Consider the following 27982-nt stretch of genomic DNA (forward strand, 5'->3'; position numbering starts at 1 on the left):
ACATGCTGCATTAGTTATGACAGCCAAGTGATTCATTCAGGGAAAGCTCACTAACGGCTCTGCTTTTGAAATGACGTTTCACAGAAGCTAAAGGCTAGCTAGACTTAGTTTTTCATTAGGGGAGTGACACATCAGTTTCCCGTTCTCTCTATCACAAGACTTCAATCTGAAGACGTTTATAGTGCGGTGAAATAACTGATAATTAGACAAGAAATCCACAAACTCACATGACATGTAGTGTTTTGTTTATTGCAATTCATGAACACAAAAAGGAGTTCAAAAGTCTGCTGGAATAATAATTGTAATAACACAGATGAAGAGTTTCTGAAATATTTATTCAAGGGATTAAAAAGACGAATGCGGCAGGGCTGAAGTGCAGCGTTTCAGCTCTACAAACAGTGAGCCCTGCGGCGTCTACGAGGCCCTACGGCGTACAACAGGTATTAAACAAACACAGTAACAGTCGTACAATAATACTAGGATGCACATTCTTACAGAATGACTTGTCTGCAGCGTTTTCTACAAGCTAAGCTACTGTTTCTGCTAATGGCAAAAAAAGAAATACTTCAAATAGTGCGTCATCTCTCAGAACGTAACAGCAGGGTTATTTATTTGAAATTAACAATAAAAATCTTGATCGTAGAGATTTATACAGCTTACAATGCCTTGTTTGACCTCCTTCATAATCAGTCCCATAAAGGGTAGTAGTACGATAGCAAATTTAATTTAAATGACGTGATTTTAAGCAATAAATACATGTTTCTGTTCTGACAAAGTACAGCCCTCCCTCCGCAAAATCTGTGTTATTTATTAGCACACTATCCAGATTTTTGACATTAAAGAGGTTATTAAATTCATTTTGACTCAATACAGCCACATGGATGTGTTGAAAATCACGTAACAGTCGCCTGAGAAATCCACTTTTCCACCTTTTTATAATATGTTGGGACTTTGTTTTTTACATAAAGAATATTTTCAGGCAGCCAAAATTTAAATATCAAATAGTGCGTCATCTCTCGGAAAATAACAGCAGGGTTATTTATTTGAAATTAACCATAAACGTGTTGATCTTAGAGATTTATACAGTTTACATTGCCTTGTTTGACCTCCTTCATAATCATTCCCATAAAGGGTAGTAGTACGATGGCAAATTAAATTTAAACAACTTGATTTGAAGCAATAAATACATGTTTCTGTTCTGGCAAACCACAGCCCTCCCTCCGCAAAACGTCATTCTGCCTCATTTTAAAAAATGTGTGTTATTTATTAGCACATTATCCAGATTTTTGACATTAAAGAGGTTATTAAATTCATTTTGACTCAATACAGCCTCATGGATGTGTTGAAAATCACGTAACAGTCGCCTGAGAGATCCACTTCCCACCTTTTTTACTTTTTTCTTACATAAGGAATATTGTCAGGCAGCCAAAATGTAAATATGGCATTTGTAAAATACAGATTTGTTGGCAACGTGCCCCTTCTTAGCACCGCCTGTACCTGCAGCAGTAGGTAAATTCCTCAACGCGCTGCACCTCTACCCACAATGCACCTTCCCACACCCGGAATCATTCTCATCGCATTTCACAATCACACTGTTTTCAGGGTACAAAATTGAAATATAAGACCTTGGTATTTTACTGTGGTCACATCTAATGTGTTCATGTACATTTATTAAATGTGGCAAAAAAAATGGTTGCAGTTATTTGTAACAACCTGTGGGAATAACGGCTCTCCCGGAGCAAATACATATATCCTCGTGGTGCTAAATCAGCTGGGAGCGGGTCAGAATAAAGGAGAAAAGGTTGTTGGTTGTCTCAGGTATGAACGCACAAGGTGGGAGGAAGGCTACAAATAATACTGTGATTGATGGTCAGTGTTGTGTAGAGAAGAGGGGTGAAGCTGAGGGGACAAAAAGGTTCAAGGCTGGGTCACTGCACTGGGCTCCTTTTCATAGATGTAGCTGCCAACACCACCAGTGTTCACGCCTGGAGAAACCACAGGGACAAGCGAGAGGGTGTCAGGGGGGTTAACAGAGAGGAAGAGAGGAGGTACAGCATGAGCAGGAGAGGTTGCAAAACATTTCCTCAAGAAGCTGCACAAAGCTATGATGAAATAACTCTTGAGTAACAAGTTGTTGTGTGCATCGTGTGCAGCAGCGAGGATCAAGTGCTCAGACATTTTCACATTCTGTTTCAAGTGTAGCTGATAATTGGTGGGTTGACAGCACCACCTAGCGGTTACCTTTGGGCCCGAAGAGAACAGCATAGCATGGTTTGTGGCAGTAGGGCTGGCCGTCATGCTGGAATGTAAAAAAATATAAACATTAAACACAATAGAAAGGCAGGCAGACAGGTTGAAAAGACAAAGAGAAGCACATGAATTATGTGTTGATTTTCCATTTTTCTCCAGTCATTCCCTTGTTTTCTTTCTCATTTCTAGGGCTGTCAATTGATTAAAATATTGAATCACGATTAATTGCATGATTGTCCATAGTTAATCGCAAATTAATCGCACATTTTTATTTGTTCAAAATGTACCTTAAAGGGATATTTGTATTATTTAATACTCTTATCAACATGGGAGTGGACAAATATGCTTGCTTTATGCAAATGTATGTATATATTCATTATTGAAAATCAATTAACAACATAAAACAATGACAGATATTGTCCAGAAACCCTCACAGGTACTGCATTTAGCATAAAAAATATGCTCAAATCATAACATGGCAAACTGCAGCCCAACAGGCATCAACAGCTGTCAGTGTGTCAGTGTGCTGACTTGACTATGACTTGCCCCAAACTCCATGTGATTATCATAAAGTGGGCATGTCTGTAAAGGGGAGACTCGTGGGTACCCATAGAACCCATTTTTATTCACATATCTTGAGGTCAGAGGTCAAGGGACCCCTTTGAAAATGGCCATGCCAGTTTTTCCTCACCAAACTTTAGTGCAAGTTTGGAGCGTTATTTAGCCTCCTTCGCGACAAGCTAGTATGACATGGATTAATTAGGTTTTCTGGTTTCATATGATATCGGCATCTTCACTCTAGCTTTAAAACTGAGCCCACTACAATCTAAAAATCGCAAGTTGTATAAATACGTTAAAGAAATTAGTGGCGTTAAAACGCATTCGCGTTTAATGTGTTAACTTCGACAGCCCTACTTTTTAAATTTTGTACCTTGACTTTTTGGGGAATTCATCCCTATTTTGTGGACATTGGTTTCCTTCACGTGGATCACATTGCTGTCAATTCCAAGAAGCACTCCCTCATTTGTAATTTTTATCGAGCATTATACACTCAGTGGCCACTTTATTAGGTACACCAGTACGATCTAATGCAGTCCGATACCTTAATAGCCCTGCCATAACAACCATCTTTACGAAGCTGGTAATGTTCAGTTTGTCAAAATGTGTAAATTCAATTATATGTTAATTATAAAGGTCATAGTTAAAGGTGATGTTGTACCAGACTACGTTATATTGAGAGGTGTTTCCTCTGCAGTCCAGCAGCACAACACCACCACTAAGTATGACCTCAATGCTAAAACACAATACAAATGAATTAACACCTCTACTGTTGAACTTTGTAGGCATTGTAAAAGTAGACTTTAGTCGTCTGTCTTTCTATCTATTTCTACCTTTTCTAACTTCTTTTTTTCTCACCTCTGCGTGGCTGCCAGGAGCCAGAGTCTTGCTGCACCTCTCACAGCGCAGACAGGGTCGATGCCAGTCCTTACCCAGCGATGTCACCTTTTCAGCTATATTGTGACAAAACACACACACACACACACACACCTGTGAGACACCATGGCAACCACTTTGCAGGCTCACACCTTTTCCGCCAACATCTTTCCCCCTCATCTGGAAGTGTGGAACTACTCACCAAAATACACCTTCTTGCTGCATCGGGGACACAGGTTGGCCTCTCCTGAAAAGGTGGTGATGCTGCCAGCTGCTGAAACATTAAACACACTTTCATTACAATACTGGAAGGCAACGGAAAAAAGTTTCAATAAATGACCACTAATCTTCCCAGTTAGGTGTGAAATCCAGTTTACTAATAATGTAGGGGTGTAAAAATGAAATTGAGCCAAACAGCTTGTATATGTTTCAAGAGGGAATTCTTAAGTAAAGAGGCTAATTTGTTCTGGTTGCCAAGTTAAAACACTTCATATTCACTCCCTCTCCCAACAGCCAATCATGGGAGTCGATGGATGTTTAGCAAACATTTAGTTTTGTTCTGGCGACTGCAGGTGGCGCCAAAGGTCAAAGACACTGGTTTGGTTTTACTCTGTGATAAAGCAACCGACACATAACACATTTTTTTCACCAAAAACAAACAAAGTAAACAGATTAAATTCTACGCATAGACTCAAAACATAACACATAACATTTTTTACACCTGTTTTTAAAAACTGTAAAATATTCCAAAAATATAATGTTATCTGCTGAGCTGTTCCAAATTTTAACCTCCCACACATTGAAAGGATTCAGATGCAGAAAGTTAAAAAAAAAAAGAGTTTTCTGTCTTCAACAACCAAGTAATTAGAAAACCGTCATTAACTGAAAACTGCACAGCAGAGATTAAATGACCAAAAACACCAGATAAATGATTTTGTTCCTGCTGAAAGGGATTTCCCAGAACACACACAAACACACGATCTAACACGTCTCCTCAAGTCCCCAAAGACTGTTTCTTATCATTGAGTCAGCAGCAGTGTTCCTTCCAACCTAAGAAACTGAAATCTTGAGGGACAAACGCCCCTATCGACTAGCTTTTTCTTTCCAGTCAACACTTGACTGATAGATTCACTAACTCACTGTACATTCAGTATGAATACACGCTTCTCGTTTACCTTTCGGTGCTGCCTTGGGGGCGAACACTCGTTTCTCCTCAGCTTTGGGGGCTGAATCCACGCTAGTAGCAGACGCGTTGTTGTTGGCTGGAGTATCGTACACGTAAGAGCCGGCGCCACCAATGTTCACACCTGAAAAAGGTTCAGTAGAGGAGGGGAAAAAACAGAAGTGACTTCAAAAAAAGAGATGAAATGTTCATTTGGCATATGGCATTGAGATCTGAGTAAACTACTATAATTAACTTAGCCTACAACTTTATGGAAGACTAAAGATTCAGTGAATAAATCAATAAATACAGAAATTAATTCATAAATAAATATTTTAATTAATAAATAAAATGTTAAAAGATTAAATTTATACAGAAATAAATATTTATATACATAATTAAATAAATAGATAAATCAATAAATACATATTTTAATTAATAAATACAATTTAAAAAAGATTAAATTAATACAGAAATAAATATCTACATACATAATCAAATAAATAGATAAATCAATAAATACATATTTTAATTAATAAATACAATTTTAAAAAGATTAAATTAATACAGAAATAAATATCTACATACATAATTAAATAAATAGATAAATCAATAAATACATATTTTAATTAATAAATACAATGCAAAAAGATTTAATTAATACAGAAATAAATATCTACATACATAATTAAATAAATAAATATTGGTAATTGGTAGAATATAGATATTGCAGCTAGCTAACATCAGTACCAGGCAATCAATATACATACACATAAATACATAAATAAATAAATGTAGTTTTGTAAAAAATTGAAATTTATTTATTAATTTAATTATTTATCTATTTATGTAATAATTTAAGAATTTTCTTTATGTATTTACTTGATGAATAAGTATTTTTTAGGCATATAACTTATTAAATTTTCCTTTTTTTAACCAGGTAAAAGTTTCATTGAGATTAAAAAATCTTTTTCAAGAGAGACAAAGTGGCATAAAAACATTATTACAACAATAGATAAAAACATAAACAAGCTAAGACACACTACAAAAGAGTATACAACACATCCAGTTAAGATGCAATAAGAAATTATAAACAAAATTGAGTAAAGATGCATAAACAGTGTAAATGTGAAGTAGTTTACGTTGAATAAATGTACATGTACTTTACCTTTTGGCCCAAAGAGGGCAGCATAGCACGGTTTGTGGCAGTAGGGCCGTCCATTATGCTGCGGGAGAGACATAGAAACACCATGACATACAGATAAAATAAACTGACTCAATGGGCATGTAAGGAAAAAGAAACCTTGTGACGCAAATGGGAAAATAGAAGCATGACGGGCATGGGAAATCATATTTTTCACACTTTTTTCTGACATAATTTATTTTGGTTTTGGAGAGGAGATGGAGAGATTGAGTCCAAAAACGGAGACGAGCCTTTTTTTTTTCCATCTCAACACATAATAATGACGCCGGCTGTATCCAAGAAACAGGCCTCTGTTGATGAATTCACACTTCAGTGCAACCTACGGGTCTGTACCCCCATGACGGTCCGCCACTCAGTCTAAGACATAGATGGCTTGTCGCTGATGCATGCTGGGAATGTTGCGGTCCCTGCAGGAGCATGTGACGAGCTTGGATAGGGGGATCAGGGCTGAGGGCAGGGTGGCTACTGGTCCAGAGCCTGATGCCCATAGAAGAGAAAAAGCAAGCGAATGGCACGGGCAAGACGCCAGGCCCTGGGTGGTACGGGAAAAACTGGCGTAACAAAAGGGACATACTACCCAGAATCCCTTCTGCTTTGGCCTCAGAAGACGGTGCAGCAGGGAAAAAAAAGGATTGCTCTCTCACCTTTAATAATGCATTAACCGTGACAGGATCAGCTACTGGTGAAGCAGCCACGCACTCCTCTCCTCTCACACTTCCTCTGTTTGACATTTATGAGATCCGTGAAGGTCTGGACGCCGCCGCTGCCGTGACTAAGCACTGATGACTTTCTCAGGACTGGACACAGGGCTTCATTGTCAAGTGAGCTGAGCGGTCTGTTAACAGTCTGCCGTACAGTATCGCTGTGGCTCTGGCTGTGAGGCAGAGGGACCCTAAAAATGGATTATCCATCGCTTCACAGCCCACTCTCTTCCCAGCAGTTCACTTCCCACATCCTGACATTGAAATCTGTTTTCCCCATCTTTTCTTTTCTGACGTCATCTTAATCTCAACGCCCCATTGCTTCAACGTCGACTCGCTCACTTTGCCCGGCTTCAGACCAGAATGGATGTGGATTAACTTTGACCTCTGCTTCTTAGCAGGTAGCTATTTTCAGGAAATTTAATAGATGCTATCAAGTTATGGCTATAGGCCGGACAGTGTATCATTTGATGGATTTTTTAGAGGCCGAAAGAAGTAAAAGGTATCCAGTATATTTCACTGTGCTGTGCAACGGCAATATATTTTTCCTAAAGGGGAAGTCCACCAATTTTACACATTAAAAGTCGGATCTTGGGGAGGACTACGGCACATGTGCAAATCTCGGGGTGTGGAATTAAGGCTCCGACTCACAATTTTGGGCCATCGATGAGCGTTTGTCAGCCTAGTTTTTGCGGTGTGTCCCGCACCGTCGGCTCTAGTTTGACCTTGTCTGAGTTTTTTCAGCCGATTCAGCATGTTGAATCGGCGGTGGAGCCCGTCGGTGAGAGAAATCACTCCGATTGGCTGTCCAGCTTAAACGAATCAGTGCATGAGAAGAGAAACGGAAGTGAGGAAAGCAAGCCGACGAGGAAAAACACAGAAGGCTCTTCTCATTTTTCATCTTCATCTTATCTGATCATTCTAACACACGGGTATTTGAACGCCGCTTTGATTCATGTTCGTATCATAACAACGGCTTGTTTATCCGCCGTCCTCGGTCTTCCGGTTTCGCTTTCTGAATGACGAACACAGACTACCGCCACCTGCTGGTGTGGAGAGTTATTTCATCTCACGCAGGCGCAGAGTGTACGTGGTAGTTGGCCGTCGGCTGTAGTCTTTGCGGTGTGTTCAAGCAACTTTTTGGCCGAGACACAGGCGACGTGAGGCCTTTGTCGCCGCTAGTTCTTTGATGTTGGTTTGGTGTGTCTGGGCCTTTAGAAAGAAGTGAGCTTACCAGACCTCTGTAGCGCGCTACATTCCTCATCTCTGCTTGAAGCTAGAGGCTCGAGGCTACATTTGCTGCTACTAGTTTAACACATCCAAATCTCCGACCAAACTGTCGGCGGTTGAGATGCACTGTGGGTAATGTAGGTGCCAGGTTCTGATCCTTTTCTTTTTCCTATTAAGTTCCAGTGATTCAACAATGTCATGCCTGATTTGACAGCATTATGAATCTGAGAAGAAAGTCTGCAATTTAATACAATCCTGATCTTTTAAGGTCAACATCGAAGCCTTTTCACCTTTTCCTTCCAAGTCTGGCTCTCTGCCATCGGCCTCGGGAAGCTGCTGCCCTCATTCGGCCCACAGACGACAGGCCACAGTGGGCTCCATCCTTCCCGCGACTCCTTTTAAAGAAGCAGTCAGTACTTCTCTGAGGGTCGCAACCTTTTGCATACCAGGCCTGAGATGACATCAAACACCCTCCCCAACAAAACCACGCTCCCTTTACATGCTTTCATTAGTTGTTTTTTTATTTGTAACGTCTCTCAACCTCCCTCTGTTTCCATGACGATGATCGAGTATTGAGTTTTTTGCCTACTAAAGTCAGGCTCGTGGCACGGTGCTGCAGCCCGGGGCAGGATTTGGATGCCGTCCATAGAGAGAGAGAGAGAGAGAGAGAGAGAGGATGGTGGGCCGAGAGAGAGCGCGGGGCCTCAGAGAGATTGTGTGACTACATTACTGTAATCATGCAGAGATTAAACAGCAGAGCAGCATCCTTTTGGGGTCTGCGGGGAAATTGCTTTTGTGTACAAAGACGCTGAGATCACATCCTCTTTGTGTTGAGAGAGGAGCACCCATTTACAGAGAGAAGGGTGAGGATTGAATCGTTGGCTGGGTCATGAATATATCTATGCTGAGACGGGATACTGCGACGCTGTGATTATGTAATAGAGAGGAAAAAAGGCAACTCATCCTGTAACGCCAAGGGGGTTACAATTCCCACAAGGACGACTCATATTGACAGATGCAACCAGACGCACAACAAGGCAGGAAAAAAAGGCATGCACTCAGCAATTTCCTGTGTAAAAATGCACAAGTTCTGTGAAGTGAAATGAAAGGACTTCATATCTCTACCCACTGAAAACCACTTGAAAAGACCCTCTTCTAGTCTAAATGCTCGGTCACACCAGCTTTTAAAAATGCCAAAATTTCATCAGTGGATTTGCTCGCTGGGGTGAAGCTCAACAAGGCGAAATTGATTGCAACCGTTGACCAATAGCAAACCATCTCAATTGTGCTGACCTTTGGGGGAATGAAGCTGCTTATTAGTGGCACCATTCACTATTATCTAATCAACTTGTGAGACAGGAGTCGATGGTGCAATAACATCCTCCTCTTCAATAAATGTCTCTTCTTTCAAATGACGTTAATCCTGAGAACAAACATGGGGGAGTAAACGACACAGAACAGAGAAAATAGAGAGGAGCTCGGAACAGCTATTGCGACTAACGCCGAAAACACACCAGGCAGCAGTGAAGTGCAGCTCGCTGCAATAATAAAATGTTTCTGTGGCCGGGTGGTGTGTTCATGTGTTTCAGGTGGGAAGAAATTCATAAGTCATAGGTCAAAATGTGGCTGCCGGTCCTCTCTGCCTGCACTTCACCACTTAAAGTTAAACTTTTCCATACTTCTAGTTTGGCTGTACTTCGTCGCAGAATCAAAGGCCGCAGCTCGCTGAGCTCAGGAGCAGCCGCCGCAGCTTTTCAAAGACATTTGCATGGCAGCTCGCCACAGGCCGCACTTCGCCGCTGCTCTGTTTTCAGAGTAACACAACCATCTTCCCGGGTGGCTTGTGTGTTGGCTGTTAGCTCTCCAGCTACAGTAGCTCACAAACTAGCCCTGCATGTAGTCCTTACACCACCAAGTGTCTAGACCATAGAAACAGAATAGGAATAGAACGGACATTGAACTGTATTACGTGGTCATTTAACTAGTACAAGAGGAAAAATGGCGATTGTTGTTAGTTGTTGTTAGTTGTCCATTCTCAATAAAAACATAAACACTATCCTTGTGTTCAGATTACAGAACTAGGATCTCTCAGTTTTAAACACTGAAACAAGCAATTTTTAAATTTCCTAAAAGCATAGACATGCCACATGACACAGTTAGCATTTTTCATTGAGGATCCCATGTGGAGACAATCTGTCAATAAGTCAATACACGACCAGACAGCACTAGCTTCCCCCTTTTAAATTTCACAACAACAGTCAATGAACTGTAAAGAAACAATGGCATGGAGTTTGTTGGCCTTTGACCCTGTGTTATCAACACAACTGCACTGCTATTTCATATAAAAAAACGACATAACTACCTAAAATAGAACTTGCATTAACAGAGAAAAGTCCATAAAGTCAATTCCGAAGAGCCATTTGGTGAACAGAGTGCTTCACAGCATCACACTGAGTGCATATAATGTTAGCATGAATGGACTCAGTGGGAAGTGAACTCCTACCCGAGGCAATGCTGGTGACGTGCTCCTAGCACACTGCTACTATACTAGAAAGAGCGCATGTCATTGCCCCAGTTACAGAGTTAAAACCCACATCTCCGCCTTCCTGTTTGCCTTTAAAATGTCTCCATTCATTTACACTGTTAATAAGTAGTCTGTGTTTAAACCTCTGCTGCAGATGTGCCTTTAAGCAAGAAGCTGAACCCGTATATCACTTCAAATTTTGGACTGTTGTTTAAACATATCAAGCCATTTGAAGACATCACCTTGGGGAACTGTAACTTCACTATGTTCTTAAAGCGCTTCAACTAAACTAATCAATTAATTAAAAAAAGAACAGACATAATTACAATTAATTGCTAATGAAAATAATGGTTAGTTGCAAGCTATGGAATAAGTATTGAGTTCTTTTAAGTAGGTAAAAATACTGCATTTCAAGTCCCCCATTCAAATTCTTACTTACGTAAAAGTACATAAGCTTTTATTAGCCGCATATCTTGAGGTCAGAGGTCAAGGGACCCCTTTGAAAATAGCCATGCCAGTTTTTCCTCGCCTAAATATAGCATAAACTTGGAACATTATTTAGCCTTCTTCCTGACAAGCTAACACGACATGGTGTTATCAATGAATTCCTTTGATTTTCTAGTTTCATATCAACCAGTATCTTCACTCTAGCTTTAAAACTGAACCCGCTACAACCTCTGAAAGACGGGCCCACCATCGGGCTGTCGGATTGTTAAGAGGTTAATAGTTAATATAATAAAAAGATTGATACTTGACGTCTGTGTATCGATACAATATTGCCACGCAAAATATCGCAATACTATGCTGTTTTGATTTTTCCCTAGTAGTGTATTAGAAACTACAATAAAGTAAAAGTATAAAGGCATAAAATGGAAGTAAAGTGCAAGTGCCTCAAAGCAGAACTAGGTAGGTAGGTACTTTCCTTCTCCGTTAGTTGCAGCACTAAAGAAGACAGATTTGCATCAGATGCATGTAATTTCAGCAGTGAGAGGACAGTATTGTTCTGTTACTGGTGGCGTCTTACTGACCTCAGCGTGGCCTCCAGCGTTCAGGAGCTTGTTGCAGCGGTCACACTTGAGACACAACTTGTGCCAGTCCTTCCCCAGTGATGACACCTTTTCAGCTGCACATGAAAGACAAAAGAGATGTGCAAACAGTCACATAAAGCAGCATTTATATGCATTACTATGAACAACAGCCATCGATTGTAGTGGGCTTTGTACGTGTTATAATGTGGCGTTCGAATCACTCATCACAGAGAGGGATGACGTCACCTCATTGCTTCACTCTCCGGAATAAAGATCAGCCTGTACTGTATCTCTGGGCCCTGCGGGGGAAATCCTGACATCGTGCCCATTGAGGAATACTGGGAATGCCTGTGTACCACCACAGGATGCCTTGATGATGTCATTGTGGGATAGACAGACAGTGGTGTGAGTCCCAGTCCAGCTGGAGCAGCGGGGGGTGCCCGCATCCAACCCAGATCCTTTGTGTTAACCCTCCAAACATACACACACCCCTCCCCCAGTTTACAGTATACCCATCCTGCTGCAGACAGCCCTTCAACCCCATTTCCGTCCCCTTTCTCTCCCAGACCGCCTCCAGACAAGCAAGGGACTCTAATTATACTCTTTCCAATAATAAATCTACGCTGCTTCCACACAATGGGCCCCGAGGAGTCGTGCAGGCAGCAGAGGAAACACCTTCTCTTATCAAGGCAGGGCACAAATAGCCGGATACTGGGGTCTGTTTCCTACATGCCCCGAGTCAGAGACACACACACACAAGCAAACAGCATGTATGCAGACATACAGACAATTACTTCCTTCGTGGACTTCCTCTCTCTAGCTGCTTTCCCATATGTACCATAACCTGCAAAAACTGCTGTCAAATTCCTGCGTAAGCGTCTTATCAGGAAGCTAATTAAATCAGACATCAGAGATTTGAGAGTCTGAACAGCAAGGAATTCAAAGAATTTGTCGGGAAAATCAAGAACAAAGTAACAAAAACAAAACTGTAAAAGACCAAATATGGACATCACGAAAAGGATGACATGAATTTGATAGCTTCCTACATTAAAACATGGCCAAAGTTCAAATAGGAAAAAGTGTAGGGCTGCAACTAATGATTATGCCAATCAATCTATAATTATTTTCTTGATTAATTGATTATTTGTTAATTATTTAATTATTTAATAGACATTAAATGTCAGAAAATGTTGAAAAATGTTGATCAGTGTTTCCCAAAGCCCAAGATGACGTCCTTGTTTTATCCACAACTCAAAGATATTCGGTTTACTGTCATAGAGGAGTAAAGAAATCAGAAAATATTCACATTTAAGAAGCTGGAATCAGAGAATTTTTACTTTTTTTTCTTAAGAAATGGACTTGAACCGATAAATCGATTATCAAAATAGTTGGCGAGTACTTTAATAGATGACAAGTAATCGATTAATCGTTGCCTCTCTAAACGAGTCCATCAAACAAGCATTACAGATAGCTAGCCTTACATGAGTAGTACCTTTCATATCCAAACAAATGCTTTTTATTTTGAGAGGCCTCACTTGGGGAGAAGGTAGCAGCTTTTCTTTTGTACTGTTCCTTTTATGGATTGTGTGTATTTTTGTAATACATCTGTGTATTCTTTTCACCTTTGGCCAAACAAATTTCCGTTCTTTCAGACATAAATTTGATTTGAAAATGATGTTATGGGTATCATGTGCGGAAAAAGCTTCTCAGGATTGCGTTAGGAGACCCGACTACTCCCTGCAGAGGTTTCTGTTTACCCCCCAATCAGTTCTCCCTGTCAATTAGAAAAAAACACTGAGACAAATGGTTAACAACAAGGCCCTGGAGCAACCGGGGAGGGGATGGGGTGCGTGACCTCCCATTAACACTTGAGAGCAGAGGAATGCTGACTAGCATACTGCCGGAAATGTTAAATCACTTTTAAAGATACTGTTATTCTGAGTAAAAAGCCGACAGTAAATCATTCTTTAAAATCAATAATCTCCTATTAAATCAAAAGATGGCCACAAAACGTGCAGACACGACCACGAGAGCTAAAAGGACACTATCACTGGTGCGTCAACTGACAATTTGACTGTTAAGAGTCGGGTTATGCTCGAACAAAACTAGTTTGTATGTGTCGAACAATGTCAGAAATTAAATGTGTTTATAGTTGTTTCAAACAGCAGTGAAGGTGGTGTGAAACGCCGGTCATCATAGAGAGGGGGAAACACGATATTGTTTAAATTCAGACAGTCTGGTTGCGTCCGAAATCACAAATGATGCACTACATACCCAATATCTGTACTATCGTTCAACATACGTTTGTATGAATAAACCGTAGTATGTATCTTTGCCAACGCACTGAGCTGTAATTTATGTCGTCACTTCCTGAGAGCCTCCTTGCTGTTTGGAGACACGTAACCATGGTAACCTGTGCCATCCTCATGTGACCAAAACGATGATTTGTGAAAGTCTGAACTAATTTAAAAACTACTTTACGCCTATAGCAAAGTGAAATCTTATTCTTACTCTTGAATCCGCCATTGTCTGTTATGAACGTTATCGTCACTACCGCATTGCATTGTGGGATATTTATGCTGCTGTAGTGTCCATCGTTGCATACTGTAATATGTCACCAGATAGAGCATGCCATTCACGTACTATTGGTGTCATACTAAGGTTTCGGACGTACTGAAATATCTCACATACTGTTTTAACGTACGAAGCATGTTAGGATGGAATTTCAGATGCAACCTCTCTCCTAAAAGTCATTCATAGTGTTGCACTTGGTTGTTCACATGAAAAGTGACAGAAATAGTTGTGTGGAAATGAAAACGAGAGCCAGAGAGAGAAGTTCAAACCCTGGCTCCTTTCTCGCCTCCGCACAGCTGGTTAAACACGGCGTCAAGTGGATGTAAGTGTCGGATTGCTAGTTTCGGAAAGTAACAGTAACAGTAAATTTTGCCTTTTTCTAGTTTCTTTTAAAGGGGACATATCATGCACATTTTCAGGTTCATACTTGTATTTTGGGTTTCTACTTGAAGATGTTTACATGCTTTAATGCTCAAAAAACACATTATTTTTCTCATACGGTCTGTCTGAATATACCTGTATTCACCCTCTGTCTGAAACGCTCCGTTTTGGTGCCTGTCTCTTTAATCCCCCCTCCCGAAAAAGGCTTGCGTAAAAAATATGGTGCACCTTTGCTTTCTAATGAGACTGCATGTGACATAGGAAGGGGAGCCAAATCGAATGGCTTGTTGGATCACATGTTTTCTGATCTAAACAGTCCACAAAAACCTGACTGGGTATGTTTTATTTCACAGTTTGTGGGTTGGTAGACACTCCAGATACCCAATTGTATGTGCCCAAGCATTGTAAAAGTGAGTTTTCCACGATATGTCCCCTTTAAATTAGAGAACAAACCATAAAACACCTTCAGGCGATGTTTAAATGGAAGCAGCAGGAGCTTAACCTGTCTCCTCTTGAGTATAAGTGTGCGTGATTTATTTCCTCCTAAATCTGAGGATCCCCATATACCTCCTGACACCTCCACGGCGTTAAAAATACTGCCGGTGTGCCCTCAATGTTAGTGTGTCCATGTCATTGACTGACTCATGAACACACCAGACGTCAGAGCCTTGCAAGTACCAGTATGTCCTCATTCCTCTGTCTGTCTGTGTGTAGTAACAAAGTCCACTGTTTAACAGCTCCCTGTTTTAAAGGCCAGTTGTTATTATAAGAGGGGAGAGGCTGTCTGTCTGTATTATCTGTTGTGGGAGTTATACAGTGGGGGAGGTGGAGGGGATCTGCCTCTGGCCCAGATGTTTATACCCCCCAAGCTCCAATGCGAGCCTCTATCCTTATTATCCTTCATACTGTATCGCCTCCGTCACTGAAATAAAGTCAGAAAATATACATTTAGGTTGACATTTTACAAAAAGATCTAACTGACTGCACCTACGGACCGACAGACACTTCTCCGTCTCCCAAAATAGTAAACGTGTGGGCACAAATTAGGCGTCTGAAATGCCACCAAGTCCTCCACTACCTCGTTATGGCAACAACCTGAGGGTAAATGCACCCACTTGTGTAAACAAACAAGCTCCTGTTCACAGGGAAGTCTCTCCGGATATTCACATTTACATTGTCAACATCGATGAGGATGTGCCAAATCCTTTTTAGCCAATCTGTTTTCTCTCTCACGACAGCTCCGCTCAAAAACACACAACAAAGGATTCCCCTGTGGTTTAATGTAAACAGTGGGACAGCTGTGGGAAATCACGGTTGAAGAGTTGCAGAACTTCCCACCTGACATTTGTGTCTGGTTTTGCTGTAAACCTGCTTTAAGAGATATCTCGATTTAAGTAAATCCAATAAGCAGAGACACTTTTTCCACAAACAGCAAATGCCATATATTTGATTGTGATCTACGAACTAAATGGATCATGAGATGAGATACGTCAGAATCTGGGTGGCTTATCACCTTGGCTAAACTATTTCCTGGGTGAAACCATGTAATAATAATCCACTTTCAATTAATAAAGCATGCAAAAAAATGGAGTTGCTGAATATTTGACAATCCCTTCTCATCTTGGCAGTTACCTTGCACGGCAGGTGGATTATCGCGATATCACACGAGATCACATGAGAATCACGGGATCACATATCTCATATCAAAAATCCATCTCGTCAGGCTTCAATGCCTAATGTTTGTGTCCGGCAAGCTAGTGACCTGATCAATCGGCATCCTGTCTGAAGCTACTGGCAACTGGCTAACGGCATTTTTTTAGACAGAACAGAAGCGGGTGAAACAAAGACAAAAAGTTGAGACCAGCTCAACTTTATTTGTAGCACGACTCACCCCCGTTACTCGGTGGCAAGTGTCGGGCGTCAGTTTGTAGCTTCATGTGACCAGCTTCCATTGAAAATGACTTATGGCCTGTTCAAAACAATAATGCTGCCGTTGTTGTCAGTTATATCAGAAATGGAGAGTATTTCTTCATTTAAAGAAGAGTAAAAATAGCACGGAAGACGATGTTTCCACTCTTCTCCCGACTGGCTTCGGCAAGAGTTTGATTGACAGATGGTTCATCCAATCACCTGCCAAGTATTTGTTTTTAAGTGCCTGCCCTTTTCCAAACAGTTTCCAATGACGGCTTCTCAGATGGTTCTGTGTAACAGACCACAGCAGATGACTGTGATAGGTTCAGGTGCCTGGTTTTTTGGTTGTATATAAAAGCTATAAGAGGTTTAATTTGTGGTGGTTACTGCTTCGGAAGTGCTCCAAATATAAAACATTTAATGTTATTTCCTTTATGTTAAAGCGGACTATTATGCTTTTGTTTTTTCCCTTTCCTTTAGTGTGTTATATAGTTTTTTGAGCATGTAAAAGGTCTGGAAAGTTACAGAGTCCACACCAAAGGGAGTTACTCTCCCCCCACAGAAACATTACTCCTGAAACGCCTTGCTTGAAGTCCTGCCTTTTCTTCCGTAACGTGGTGATGTCATCAAGTAACAAATTTACATAATAGTTGCCGAGCGGCTAGTTTGGCACGCCCTCAAAAAACAGCTAGTAGGAGCGGAGCTGGAGCGGAGTCTGAAGAGTTTGGTTGACCAATCACAACAGCAGGCCAGATGACCAATCAGAGCAGACTAGGCTTTTCATTATTCATATGAAGTACTGACTAACAGACGATGCTACTGCAGGAACACTGAGCTCCGGGTGAGAGGATGACGAAAAAATTAAAACAGAATCTGGTCAGAGGTGAGAGGTCGCCACCATAACCATATGATACCTGCAGCGCTGTAAGCTGCTTAACTTCATTTGTAAATTCCTGGTCTAAGCTCTCCAGTCTGCGGTCGGCTCCTCTGATTGCATTGTCAATATGGTTTAAATCACCGAGACAGCCGGCTGCTGACTCCTCTTCTCTCTGATTCAGCCTCAGTGTTTACAACTACTTGTTTCACTGATGTTACTGAGCGTTAATCAAAGGAAAGGAGGCTTGAAAGTGTTTTTGTGATTATGAAGAGGTCTGTGTGTGTGCACATCAGTCAACTTAAGCCACATAAGAGCTTATGTTTGTGATACGATGTGAGGAAACACAAAGCACAATTTCATGTAGAAATGAGAGACGAAACAGAGCACACTGCACCACCTGATGTGCATAAACACAACCCCAGCTGTGGCACTCCACCCACCTCGGCACAGTTAAGTTGATTTGGAGCCAGGAAATTACCAAACAGGCTCAAGTGCAAAAAAGAAATTGACTTGATGCCCAACGAAAAAGGCATTACGACAGTGTTAGCGTCAGGAAATGAAGGGGGGGCAACATCTCATCTAAACACAGCACTTTGTGCCATTCAAAAGTCAAGTAAGTGACTTAAGTGCTTTTACGTAAATGGAAAAAGCATTTAAATCGTGAATGTCTCATGCTTTCTGATTTAATAAGGTCAGACATATTCACACTTTACACAGCACTGGGTTCAGCCATAATGCACAGAGACATGCTGTGAGCATCTGTAAAACTCCAGAACTAATGAGAAAGCACCGTTTTCCCTCACTTGGTTGTATTTTATTTTGAAAAATGTTGCTTTTTCTTCTGTTCTAATGACATTGTTATTAGGGCTGTCAATTGATTAAAATATGTAATCGCCATGAATCGCATGATTGTCCATAGTTAATCGTGATTAATCGCACATTTTTTATCTGTTCAAAATGTACCTTAAAGGGACATTTGTCACGTATTTAATACTCTTATCAACATAGGAGTGGACAAATATGCTGCTTTATGCAAATGTATGTATATATTTATTACTGGAAAGCAATTAACAACAAAAAACAATGACGAATATTGTCCAGAAAGCAAAAAAAATATGCTCAGATTAGGTCAGAGGTCAAGGGACCCCTTTGGAAATGGCCATGCCAGTTTTTCCTCACCAAACTTTAGTGTAAGTTTGGAGCATTATTTAGCCTCCATTGGTATTAATGGATTCCTCTGGTTTTGTAGTTTCATATGATGCCAGTATCTTCATACCAGCTTCGAAACAAATTTGCGTTAACGCGTTTTTATCTAATTAACTTTGACAGCCCTAATTATTATCTATTCATTATAAGACAACAAAAAAGCATTAGATAGGGGCAGTCATCATCAGAAATTAGTCCTTAATTAGGACTAACTTTATTACTGGAAAATTAGAGTCATAAGACATCTAATGCAATTCGACATCACATAGTTTCTTAGAAAAAAGGAATGACTCGTGATATCCCATTGAGTACGACCCATTCTGCTTACAAAGATAGACGAACATCAGACAACTTCAAGCTGCTTATAACTCGATTCCTGTTGTTATGTCTGTGACATGATTCACTTACACTTCAGATCATATTAGGAGTGAAACCAACTACGCTGCGTGCACAGACAGCCTGTCTGCAAAACACGCTGTAATTGGACACAACATTAAGCAACAGAACTTTAACGAGGGCTCTTCAGAGGGGAAACATTAACGGCCAATTTCTCCAAAATGACTTAATTACGGTTGCTTAATTGTCAACAGCGACGGGGCAGCTGTACCCAAACACCAGAGCTGATGATGGACTGAGATTCACCCCTCGGGGGTCAGGAGGAAGTTCATCCTTTCTGTCTTACTTGCCAAACCTTGAGACCTCAAAAAAAGGGAGGATTTGAAAAACAAAACAGTGGTCTGGGCATTCTCCCCCAGAAAAATGTTTCAGAGACTTTGTTTCCTGCATTCTGGTGACTTTTAAAGAATGAAAATAGCAAAATATAATGTACACTGCAACAACATTTTTATGTTAAAAAGGTCTACTTTTAATTTTACTTTTAATTTTCAGGAATGAAAACTGAATAATTCGCCCCTCTGGCGTGAATTTTGAGTGTTTCGTTCTCTTAGTACTCTCCATCTCGCTCTCCTTCTCTGACTCACTGAAGGTCCTTTCAAACACAACGCAACAACGGCACCACTGCGCTCTGAAACACGTTATTTCCAATGGCTTGCGCCGCGCCACGCCGGCTTTTTGCCACACCGAGCGCAGCTCAAACCACGTTGTGTCGCAAGAATCTCTTCTACCAGGAAACAACATTTGGTGTAGCTCTATTGTCGTCAGGGTGGAAACAGTAGGGCTTTTAGACGCTATACAGCGCCAGAAACAGGTTGAGATAAGGAAAAGAAAAAAAAAGTGTCAACATTTATCATAAATCAGGAAAAATACGGGAGAAGTGTGACCCCGGGAGAAAACCAAGAGAGGACCATGAAAAATGGGAGTCTCACGGGAAAATCGTGAGGGTTGGCAAGCCTTTCTATCTTACTTAAAGTCTAAAAAGTCAAAACAGATAAACAAGCACTAGTACAAGCACTGATCAACATTTACACAGCTGAACTCCCAGCATGCATTGCGCCAGGAATGTCCGGCAGGGGGGTTGGGCTGTGAAATCTCATATGGGTGCTCTCTTATCACTCAATAATTCGATCAGGGTGCAACGAGGGGGGAAGTAGCAACAACTGCGGAAGCTGCTGTTTCTGGTTGTTTAACGGCTTTAAGAGAAGTTTAAATAGATGTAACACACTTTAATGAAGCGTAAATAATCAAAGACCTCATCGCTATATCAAAATGTACATCTTATAAGTATATTCTCAATCCGTTTGTCACAGATGAGCATTTTTGCACCGAATTAAGCTCCAGTTTCCTCGTAACGTTCTATGATGTAACCAATGTTATTGTAAATATCTCTAAATCACGGTTGGCTGGGTTCTGTTCCGTTGCACCCTCTGGTTATGTGGACCCATCTGTTCAGCTCTTCCTACAATACACCCATCCAGAACACACTCATAAACCAACACACACATATATACACACACACTACCCATCCTCTTTCTCGTTCCCTTCATCAATCAGTGACAGCTGAGTCCACGCGGGTGTTTTTCTGTTTTAGTCGCAGCAGTGTGATAACTGCATGTCCTAATAAACACCGTACACCTAACTGACTGACTGACCGGAGGCCCAGGAGGCGAAGCCGGTCCCAAACACAGGAGGTACATTTAGTAAAAAAAAAAAACGCGGCTCATATCTCAAGAGAAATGTAAGAAAGGAAAAAACAAGCAGCCTGTGTTTCCTTCTCTGCATCCTCTTTCTGTTCAGTTCTCTGGAGTACAAAACACCCTCAAGGATTTGTGACCTTTTACTAAACTTAAAGACAATCGGCATTTAGTCGTTGCACACTGGGGCATTCAACCTCAGCAGGGGAAGTGACTTTGAAAGGAGTTTCCAGCTTGTGCATTATTTAACAACAACAAACCACAGTGTGTTTTATTGAGTGTGGGGACAATCTGTGCTCAATTTCAAAATCCTCAATGGACATTTTCTATAATTTCTCATTAACCGGTTTACATAATTACACCTAAAATAATTATAATCCCAATTATTTTGCTAAACATAGTGAGTATAAGCATTTCTATTTTAGTCTAAGAGGCATCGTCAAAGAAATTAGGTGTTTACAACCAATTTCTTTACTTAACTCGCTAATTGTTTGGTCTATAAGTTGCTATAAAATTCGGAAGTGCATTAAACCTGCATTCTTTCTAACAGTCAGCAGGGGGCGACTCCTCTGGTTGCAAAAAGAAGTCTGATGTATAGAAGTCTATGAGAAAATGACCCTACTTCTCACTTGATTTATTACCTCAGTAAACATTGTAAACATGAGTTTATGGTCTCAATCGCTAGTTTCAAGTCTTCTTCAATACAGTATGATGTTCATTTAGTAAATTATGTTTTTTTAAAGATCATCCTCTGCATGCTGGTCGTGAGGGAACTGAGAGTGAGATGACCCTGTCGGTGGTGAATTGATTAGTTGGGGGTCAGTGTGTGCTGTGCTGCTCACAGTGGCTGTGCAGAGTGGGGATGCTAAAGAGCTACTAGGAGGAAACATGTATTTGGATCCGTGTCCGTCCTCTGGCTGATGCAACCCCGTGGCAAAACTTAGCTCTGGAGGTCGTCTGTCGCCTCAGCCAAGGCGAGGTTTCCTCCCCGGGCTTTCTCCCTCTCCTCCCCTCCCCCTCTCCCTCTGCGAATAAAAGAGTCCGACCTCGTGAATCCTGCCGGCTGACGTAAATGGGGCTGCAGTTAACTCGCATCCTGTCTGCGCTGGTCAGAGCAGCCGCAGGCGAAGCACCCTCTCTCTCCACAGTCCCTCCCTGAACCCCTGGGCCCGCTCTGCCCCCACAATGCATCTCATCTCTAACCGGTCAGGACACTGTGTCCCGGCTACCGGGACTTCAAAAAGATCTAGTCTGCATGACTAGCTTACAGGGTAGTGGACCGTGTCTTCAAAAGAGGAAGCGGGACTGTGTCGCTGGAATGGCACCTTCAGATGTAGCCTATGTAATTGGATAATCAGCCCGTGAGGGGGTAGACATCATATGACAGAGGCATAATATACTTAGAGTGAAATCATCAGAGTCTTGTAAGGAGGTGTAATAAAATCGACCGTGTCTATATAAGCACGTGGTACAGGTGGAGTAGTTCCTTTGAAAGTGTAAAAAAAGTCACACAGATAAAGAGTGAAAGTTATAATCCTTGAGATTCCAGTCTGTGGTTACTATACTGGCGAGTGCTTTTTAATAATACAGAGTCCCAGAGGAACATTCAAAATGACCCTTGTATTGCCCACTTCAGCTACTCTGTTGGAAACACAACAGAAGAAGAGAAACTCGTATTTGTTTACAGCCGAGGATTCATCGTGTCACATTGTTTTAATAAAATAAGACAAGAACTAATGAAATCTAATGTTGTCTGCCACATCACATGAAATGTCTGCCGCATCACGTCCACCCAGTGCATGTGTTGTTTTCTGTTGTGCGTGGGTAAGGGCTGTCACTTTTTATTAATATATGAGCTACTTCTCATAAATCAAATACTCAATCTATAATTATCTGTTCAAATTCTAAATTCATGGCTGTCAAAAATGTAGGCTATTGTTAGTCTCTTTGCTAACGGGAAATGGAGAAAACTTCAGCCGTGCTGAATAAATAATCATGACACCAATCCATATGACAGTGGCCGTGTTTCTGTTCACATATTTTTATGCGCATTTTATAGTTTTGCAGTAGAAAATCTGTGTGAAAACGGCAAAATTTAATAAAACTAAAAAGTTTTTACGCTCGCCTGAGGTGGTTTTTGCCTTTGTCCAAAAAGAAATACGCTAAATGGGATATGGAAACGCCTTTGTTGAATAAATTTCGACGTAGCGAACATTTAATTCGCATGACTAATTAGCTTTTTCCGCTGTCGCCATCTGCTCTGATATTCCCATAACGTGTGAATGTTTGTCTTTGTCTTTTGGTCGAGGTTAATAGTGTTTACAGTTTAGTAGGTAATCCTAGTAGTAGTATAGTTGCATTGTAGGATTATGTGCCATTCTTCAGTCCATGTTTTTTTCATTTTTACAAAACTTCTGGTCTTTAACTCATCTTTTTCTGATTTGTAATCTGAAAATCATTGAATTTGTTTTGTTTTTTTGTCCAATATGCTTCCAGTAAAAACTTTTAAGGCCAGTCTCCAGCCTTTACTGGAAGTGTGTCTAGGTTGCTACACCTAATCATGCAAAAAAAAAAATGCTGGCCATAAATAACCTAAAAAATTTGATTTGATATAATGAAAATCTCAATGAATATAACTGTGAAGTGTGAGACATTTGTATGAACTATAGACAGCTTTGTTCCTCTGTTATGCAACAGGTCATTCTGCTGCAAGGTGAAATGGTTTCACCTGTGTTAGGGAATGGGAGGTGGGAGGCAGCCTGACTATCAGCACCAAGCTCAATGTCGTCTCCATTAGGGGGATCATATTTGTGCCTCTAAAAGGCAGAGAAAGGACCCTCAGTGACTGGTGCACAGTAGCTGGCAGGTTACGCAATGGCAGCGAGCGGGAGGCAGCGACTCAAGAAATGATGTTACATAACTGACGAGGCACATTCACACAGCCCCACTGGGCAGCCAAGTGGAAAACAGGGTACTCTAGCGCTGACAGGAGAGAAGGGGAGGGAAAAAAGCAGGTATTGTGTGGATGTTTTGGGGTAAAAGCGGGATAAAGAAGGAGGTGTGTGGGAAACGTATCGTCGGGGCTGAGAGGACGAAGGTATTCCGCCTCGCTGGAAGCAACAAACGTGCGGCGGAGACAGAAAGAGCTTTGTGTGAATGGAGACGTCGTTTCTCATTATAATGCATGAGGCACTTTGAGAGTGTCCCCGTTTAAATAAAGGCGAGCGATCTCACCCCATTTCCCCCAGTCCTTCTAGCTGGGGAAGAGGAATTCAGGGCCTGAGGCGAGAGCAAGTGGCTGAAGGGAGAGGAAAAGAGGTGAATGAAAGAGAGAAAGAGAAACTCCATTAGTTTCTCATTTATTCACTTAGCTGCACAGAGATGCAACGCTCCAGTTTATCACGCGCAGGAAGTAGCGTTCAGCTGAATTTGGGTCTGGAGCTGAGAGAGATTTGGTTAGTGAGCCATGCTGTGTGTTGTGTCCCGCATGGACCAACTATGTTTCCACTGGGGCCTGTCACACGTCCGCCAGTAGTCCCCGGTGTATTCTAAGCATCTCTGTACCACAGGAACTAACAGATGTGAAGCCACAATGTGGACTCTGGGAATTTGAATCCAGCCAGCCCTACATTTAAAAAGTAAGATGTTCTTTTAACACCAGCGACTGTTTCCTTTTTTTGGTGCCATTTTTTGGGGTTTATTTGGGAAAACGGCTGCAGTCAACACATGCCTCTAGTGGCCGTGAAATTGAACCATCACAACCAGGGTCTGAAATTAGCAACCGCCAGCTGCCAAATGCGGGTAAATTGTTGGCAGCGCCAGGTAAAATTGTCAGGTCATTCGCCATTTTGGCAGGAAGGGAATAGAAAATAGGTTCCCGTTGACAACCGGTTCCTACATTATGGTGCGTTCAAGCTCTGTTCAATAAAAATGACTACTGGGCAGAGGCAAATTGTTATCCTGTTTGTCAGAGATGTTTTCACACAATATAAAATACATAATAGAAAGAAAATCATGACCCATGTTACTTCCTAACACTAGCTCTAAGAAGCTTCTCATACACCATTAAAAATTGTATTTTAACTAACTGATGCCAAGAATCAAAGCAAGTATTTAAATAATAATACAATCATTTATTTCCTAATCATTTGAATTGTGTGTTTTTATGCAGATAATCACAATAGATGACAATAACAAAGTACAGTACTGTGTACAGATAACATTTCTTAGTGCTAGACAAAAAAAATACTTGGTGAAAAAAGTTAATTTCAGACCCGGATCACCTCCATAAAACAGCTGTTCATTAAATTAACGAATGGAAAATAAGAAAAAACTAAACCAATAAAATTTCCATCCCAGACTGTGGCTCACCGCTTCCAAGTGAAATGACGTTTTTTCTTTTTACAGAAGTAAAGAAGACGATGAGAGTCAAGTGTTGAAAACTTATGCCTGCTATATCCAATATTGGGCAACAACAACAGCTGGAGGACCAGGTGGGTAACTGCAGGGTGGGCCAATCACTGCTCCATATAGCTGCACCACCAACCACCACCACAAGAAGGAAAAAAGGGGGACGGGAAATAGACAATTTTCTCTATCAATAACACATGTCCTGGTGTAGATCAGAAGCATTTTACACCCTCATAACTGTTCTGCAGACCTGAACAGGATCTCTGGAGAGCCAAGTATCTGAGAGGAGGGTGTATGTAGGTGGAGCTGCTGAGCTCATATCTGAAACTCATCACTGACATCACATTGATGCTGCTTCAGGCTGCAGGCAGCAGAACTCTTCTCCCACCCTGACCTCTCCCATGCCTCGTCACAGGTTTCACAGCCTCCCTTGCAATGGCTTTAATATTGTCATTAACAGCCTCCCTCGCTTTCTCCATCCTCCCTTTTGTTTGACGTGTGCAGTTAATTCCACCCATGCTGGCTCCCTAGTAGTAGCCGCTCATCATCCTTCCTGTCAGCCCCGGGCGCTCTCCGCCCAATAAGACACACCCCAACCAAAAATAACATCTCTGTATATTACGTAAAAGACACAACATGCATCACAGAGTGACTCACTCGCTGCAGCGTATTATAGGCTACAATAAATGAATACTCAGACATGCATAAAATCTGTATTAGGGGAAATTCAATCTTATTTGCACAGATTTTGTATTCCATGCCACTGACTCTCGGGACCCATAGGATGAGCAGCAGCTGTGGTGTTTTGCTGCCACTCCTGTTACATAAGAGGACTGCCATCCACTCACATAATTGATTTTGACCCCCGTGACAGCTCTGATGTGTGCTGTGAAGTGCAGGAAAGATCAGCGTCGAAGAACAAATTTTTTGTTCCCAGCATGAGGTCGAATATAAACACAGGATTACTCAGGGTTGACAGCAGCATGTTCCCTAAAAATACACCAAACAGGGTGCATGTCATGTGCAAAGCATAGATGTACATTTGTGTTTATCATCATGACCTGAGCTCCCTTTAATCCTTCGCTTTGCTCTTATCTGTGTAAACATCTGTTATAGTAAATATAAGATGCATTCACTGTGACTAAGTGTGGCTCTTCTCTCAAATGGCTGTTATGTTTTTTCCCCATCTTTGTTTACAAGGATGCAAAATATATGCATGTTTACATGTTTTCATCTCACTGATGCAGCATGATGTTGCCTGCCGTGCTCATCTGTGAGTGGGCAATCTCAGCATATGGCATTTTCTGCACTCTTGGCAAGGCGTCCATCAGCAAACCTTCTAAAGCCAACTGCCGAGCTTGGATGTTTACCAAACAACAACAAATTAAAAATGGCAACAGATCAGTGTCAAAATGAGATAAATCATTTATACAGTTTTGTGAATTTAGTGCAGACACGGCATGTTTTCTCTCACGTATGTTAAAAAGCATTTTATATGTTATAAAAAGAATACTTTTGGCTCTAATAAAAGCAATAAAAGTCTTAAAAAATAAAAAAATAAGCTTTAAAAATAGATCAGTGTCAAAATGAGATAAATCATTTAAACAGTTATGTGAATTTAGTGCAGACACGGCATGTTTTCTCTCACGTATATTAAAAAGCATTTTATAGGTTATAAAAAAAGAATAATTTTGGCTCTAATAAAAACCCTAAAAAAAAAAAAAAAATAAGCTTTAAAAATATATCAGTGTCAAAATGCTATAAATCATTTATCCAGTTTCATGAATTTAGTGTAGACACGGCATGTTTTCTCTCATGTATGTTAAAAAAGCATTTTATAGGTAATAAAAATAATACTTTGGGCTCTAATAAAAGCCCTAAAAAATAAAAAAAAAAGCTTTAAAAATAGATCAGTGTCAAAATGAGATAAATCATTTATCCAGTTTTGTGAATTTAGTGCAGACACGGTATGTTTTCTCTAACATATGTTAAAAAGCTTTTTATATGTTATAAAAAAGACTACTTTTGGCTCTAATAAAAGCAATAAAAGCCCTAAAAATAAAAAATAGGCTTTAAAAATAATACTTTTGTTGAAATATTTGCTCTTAGTACTTTTGTTTACATTGACCCCTTTGCTTCTCCAAAGTTTGTCTCTGTGAATCATTTACATTGCCAGCAACTCTTTCCCTAAAAAAATGCACTTTACTTCTGTGGGAAATTCATTTGGGAAATGTAGGAAGGGTTTACATTGTTTCCCACGACTGAACATAAAAGCTTAAAGCAATATTGATCTTTATAGATCCAATATTAGATTATATAGATAATATTACATCCAATATTAGAGAATATTAGATACAAAAAGATCAATATTATACAATATTGATCTTTATAGATCCAATATTAGGCATACAAATACTTTTAATGTCCTACTTGCATGCTGAGATACTCTTAAAAACAAGTATAAGCAAAAAGTGTGCACACATTCAGAACTCCATTTGAAAAGTAGGCATTTTTGTTAATTTTGCAACTCAACATACTTTAATTCAAATTGTGTGAAACGTGTTTTCTTAATGAATGGGAATTAGCAGCTTTAAACCCCAAAAGGGCACGCTATTTGTGTAATTTGTGAATTAATGAACTATAATGTTACAAAAAACAGTGAAACACGTTGTTCTAAATCATGGATTTTTTGAATGAGGTTCAACATTATGACCCAAAAGTATGAATTAAAAAGGTGGAAACACATGAAAGCGTGCAACACTTACCGAAATACACCGTCTTGTCACACTTGGGGCACTTTGAAGACATGTTGGGATGTTTGTGGGTCGAGTGAAAGTGATCTTGTTGTTGTTTGTCCAGAGCTTCGTCCACTCTCTCTGGTCTCTGGTCTCTTGTCTCTTGTCTCCGCAGCAAGTGTCCCCGGCGCTCCGCTTACAGAAGCCGGAGCATCTATTCAGTCATCGGCTGCCTCATTAGCATAACCCCGCCCCCAAGCCACGG

At 40.7% G+C, this 27982-nt stretch overlaps 1 protein-coding gene and 1 long non-coding RNA gene across 5 annotated transcripts in view; one reads left to right on the top strand and one right to left on the bottom strand.

Annotated features, from left to right (window-relative positions):
• The window catches only part of LOC119504088, a 46369-nt gene that overhangs the window by 3002 nt on the left and 15385 nt on the right, over nt 1-27982 (top strand). Inside the window, exons 2-3 of one of the 2 annotated variants that reach the window (XR_005210510.1) lie at nt 24980-25065; nt 26230-27210. This is a non-coding gene — a long non-coding RNA (uncharacterized LOC119504088). Of the gene's footprint in view, nt 1-24979; nt 25066-26229; nt 27211-27982 lie in introns of those variants that run through there. The other variant, XR_005210511.1, reaches the window with a different exon arrangement.
• crip2 (cysteine-rich protein 2) lies at nt 229-27931 on the bottom strand. 3 transcript variants are annotated; one of them, XR_005210508.1, is made up of 9 exons: nt 27748-27930; nt 11534-11628; nt 6015-6072; nt 4860-4991; nt 3887-3958; nt 3667-3761; nt 2242-2299; nt 1385-1985; nt 229-929 (listed from the first exon to the last, which is right to left on the bottom strand). XR_005210508.1 is itself a non-coding variant. In XM_037796127.1 (8 exons), exons 1-8 carry the CDS (start codon nt 27788-27790, stop codon nt 1918-1920), a joined length of 618 nt encoding a protein of 205 aa, XP_037652055.1. In that variant the 5' UTR covers nt 27791-27931; the 3' UTR covers nt 229-1917. The 3 variants fall into 3 exon arrangements, 2 of the variants coding, with proteins under 2 accessions (XP_037652055.1, XP_037652053.1); XM_037796127.1 differs by having other exon boundaries at nt 229-1985; nt 3887-3955; nt 27748-27931; XM_037796125.1 differs by having other exon boundaries at nt 229-1985.

This window comes from Sebastes umbrosus, chromosome 16, assembly GCF_015220745.1.
Source record: "Sebastes umbrosus isolate fSebUmb1 chromosome 16, fSebUmb1.pri, whole genome shotgun sequence".
Classification (NCBI taxonomy): Eukaryota; Metazoa; Chordata; class Actinopteri; order Perciformes; family Sebastidae; genus Sebastes; species Sebastes umbrosus.

What these genes read in the sequence shown, in the direction of transcription:
- crip2 (XM_037796125.1), bottom strand. Translation starts at nt 27,790, where the DNA reads ATGTCTTCAAAGTGCCCCAAGTGTGACAAGACGGTGTATTTCG. An exon ending in TGACAAGACGGTGTATTTCG is followed by an intron (nt 11,629 to 27,747) that starts GTAAGTGTTGCA and finishes TTTCATGTGCAG; the next exon opens with CTGAAAAGGTGTCATCACTG. An exon ending in CTCCTGGCAGCCACGCAGAG is followed by an intron (nt 2,300 to 3,666) that starts GTGAGAAAAAAA and finishes TTTACATTCCAG; the next exon opens with CATGACGGCCAGCCCTACTG.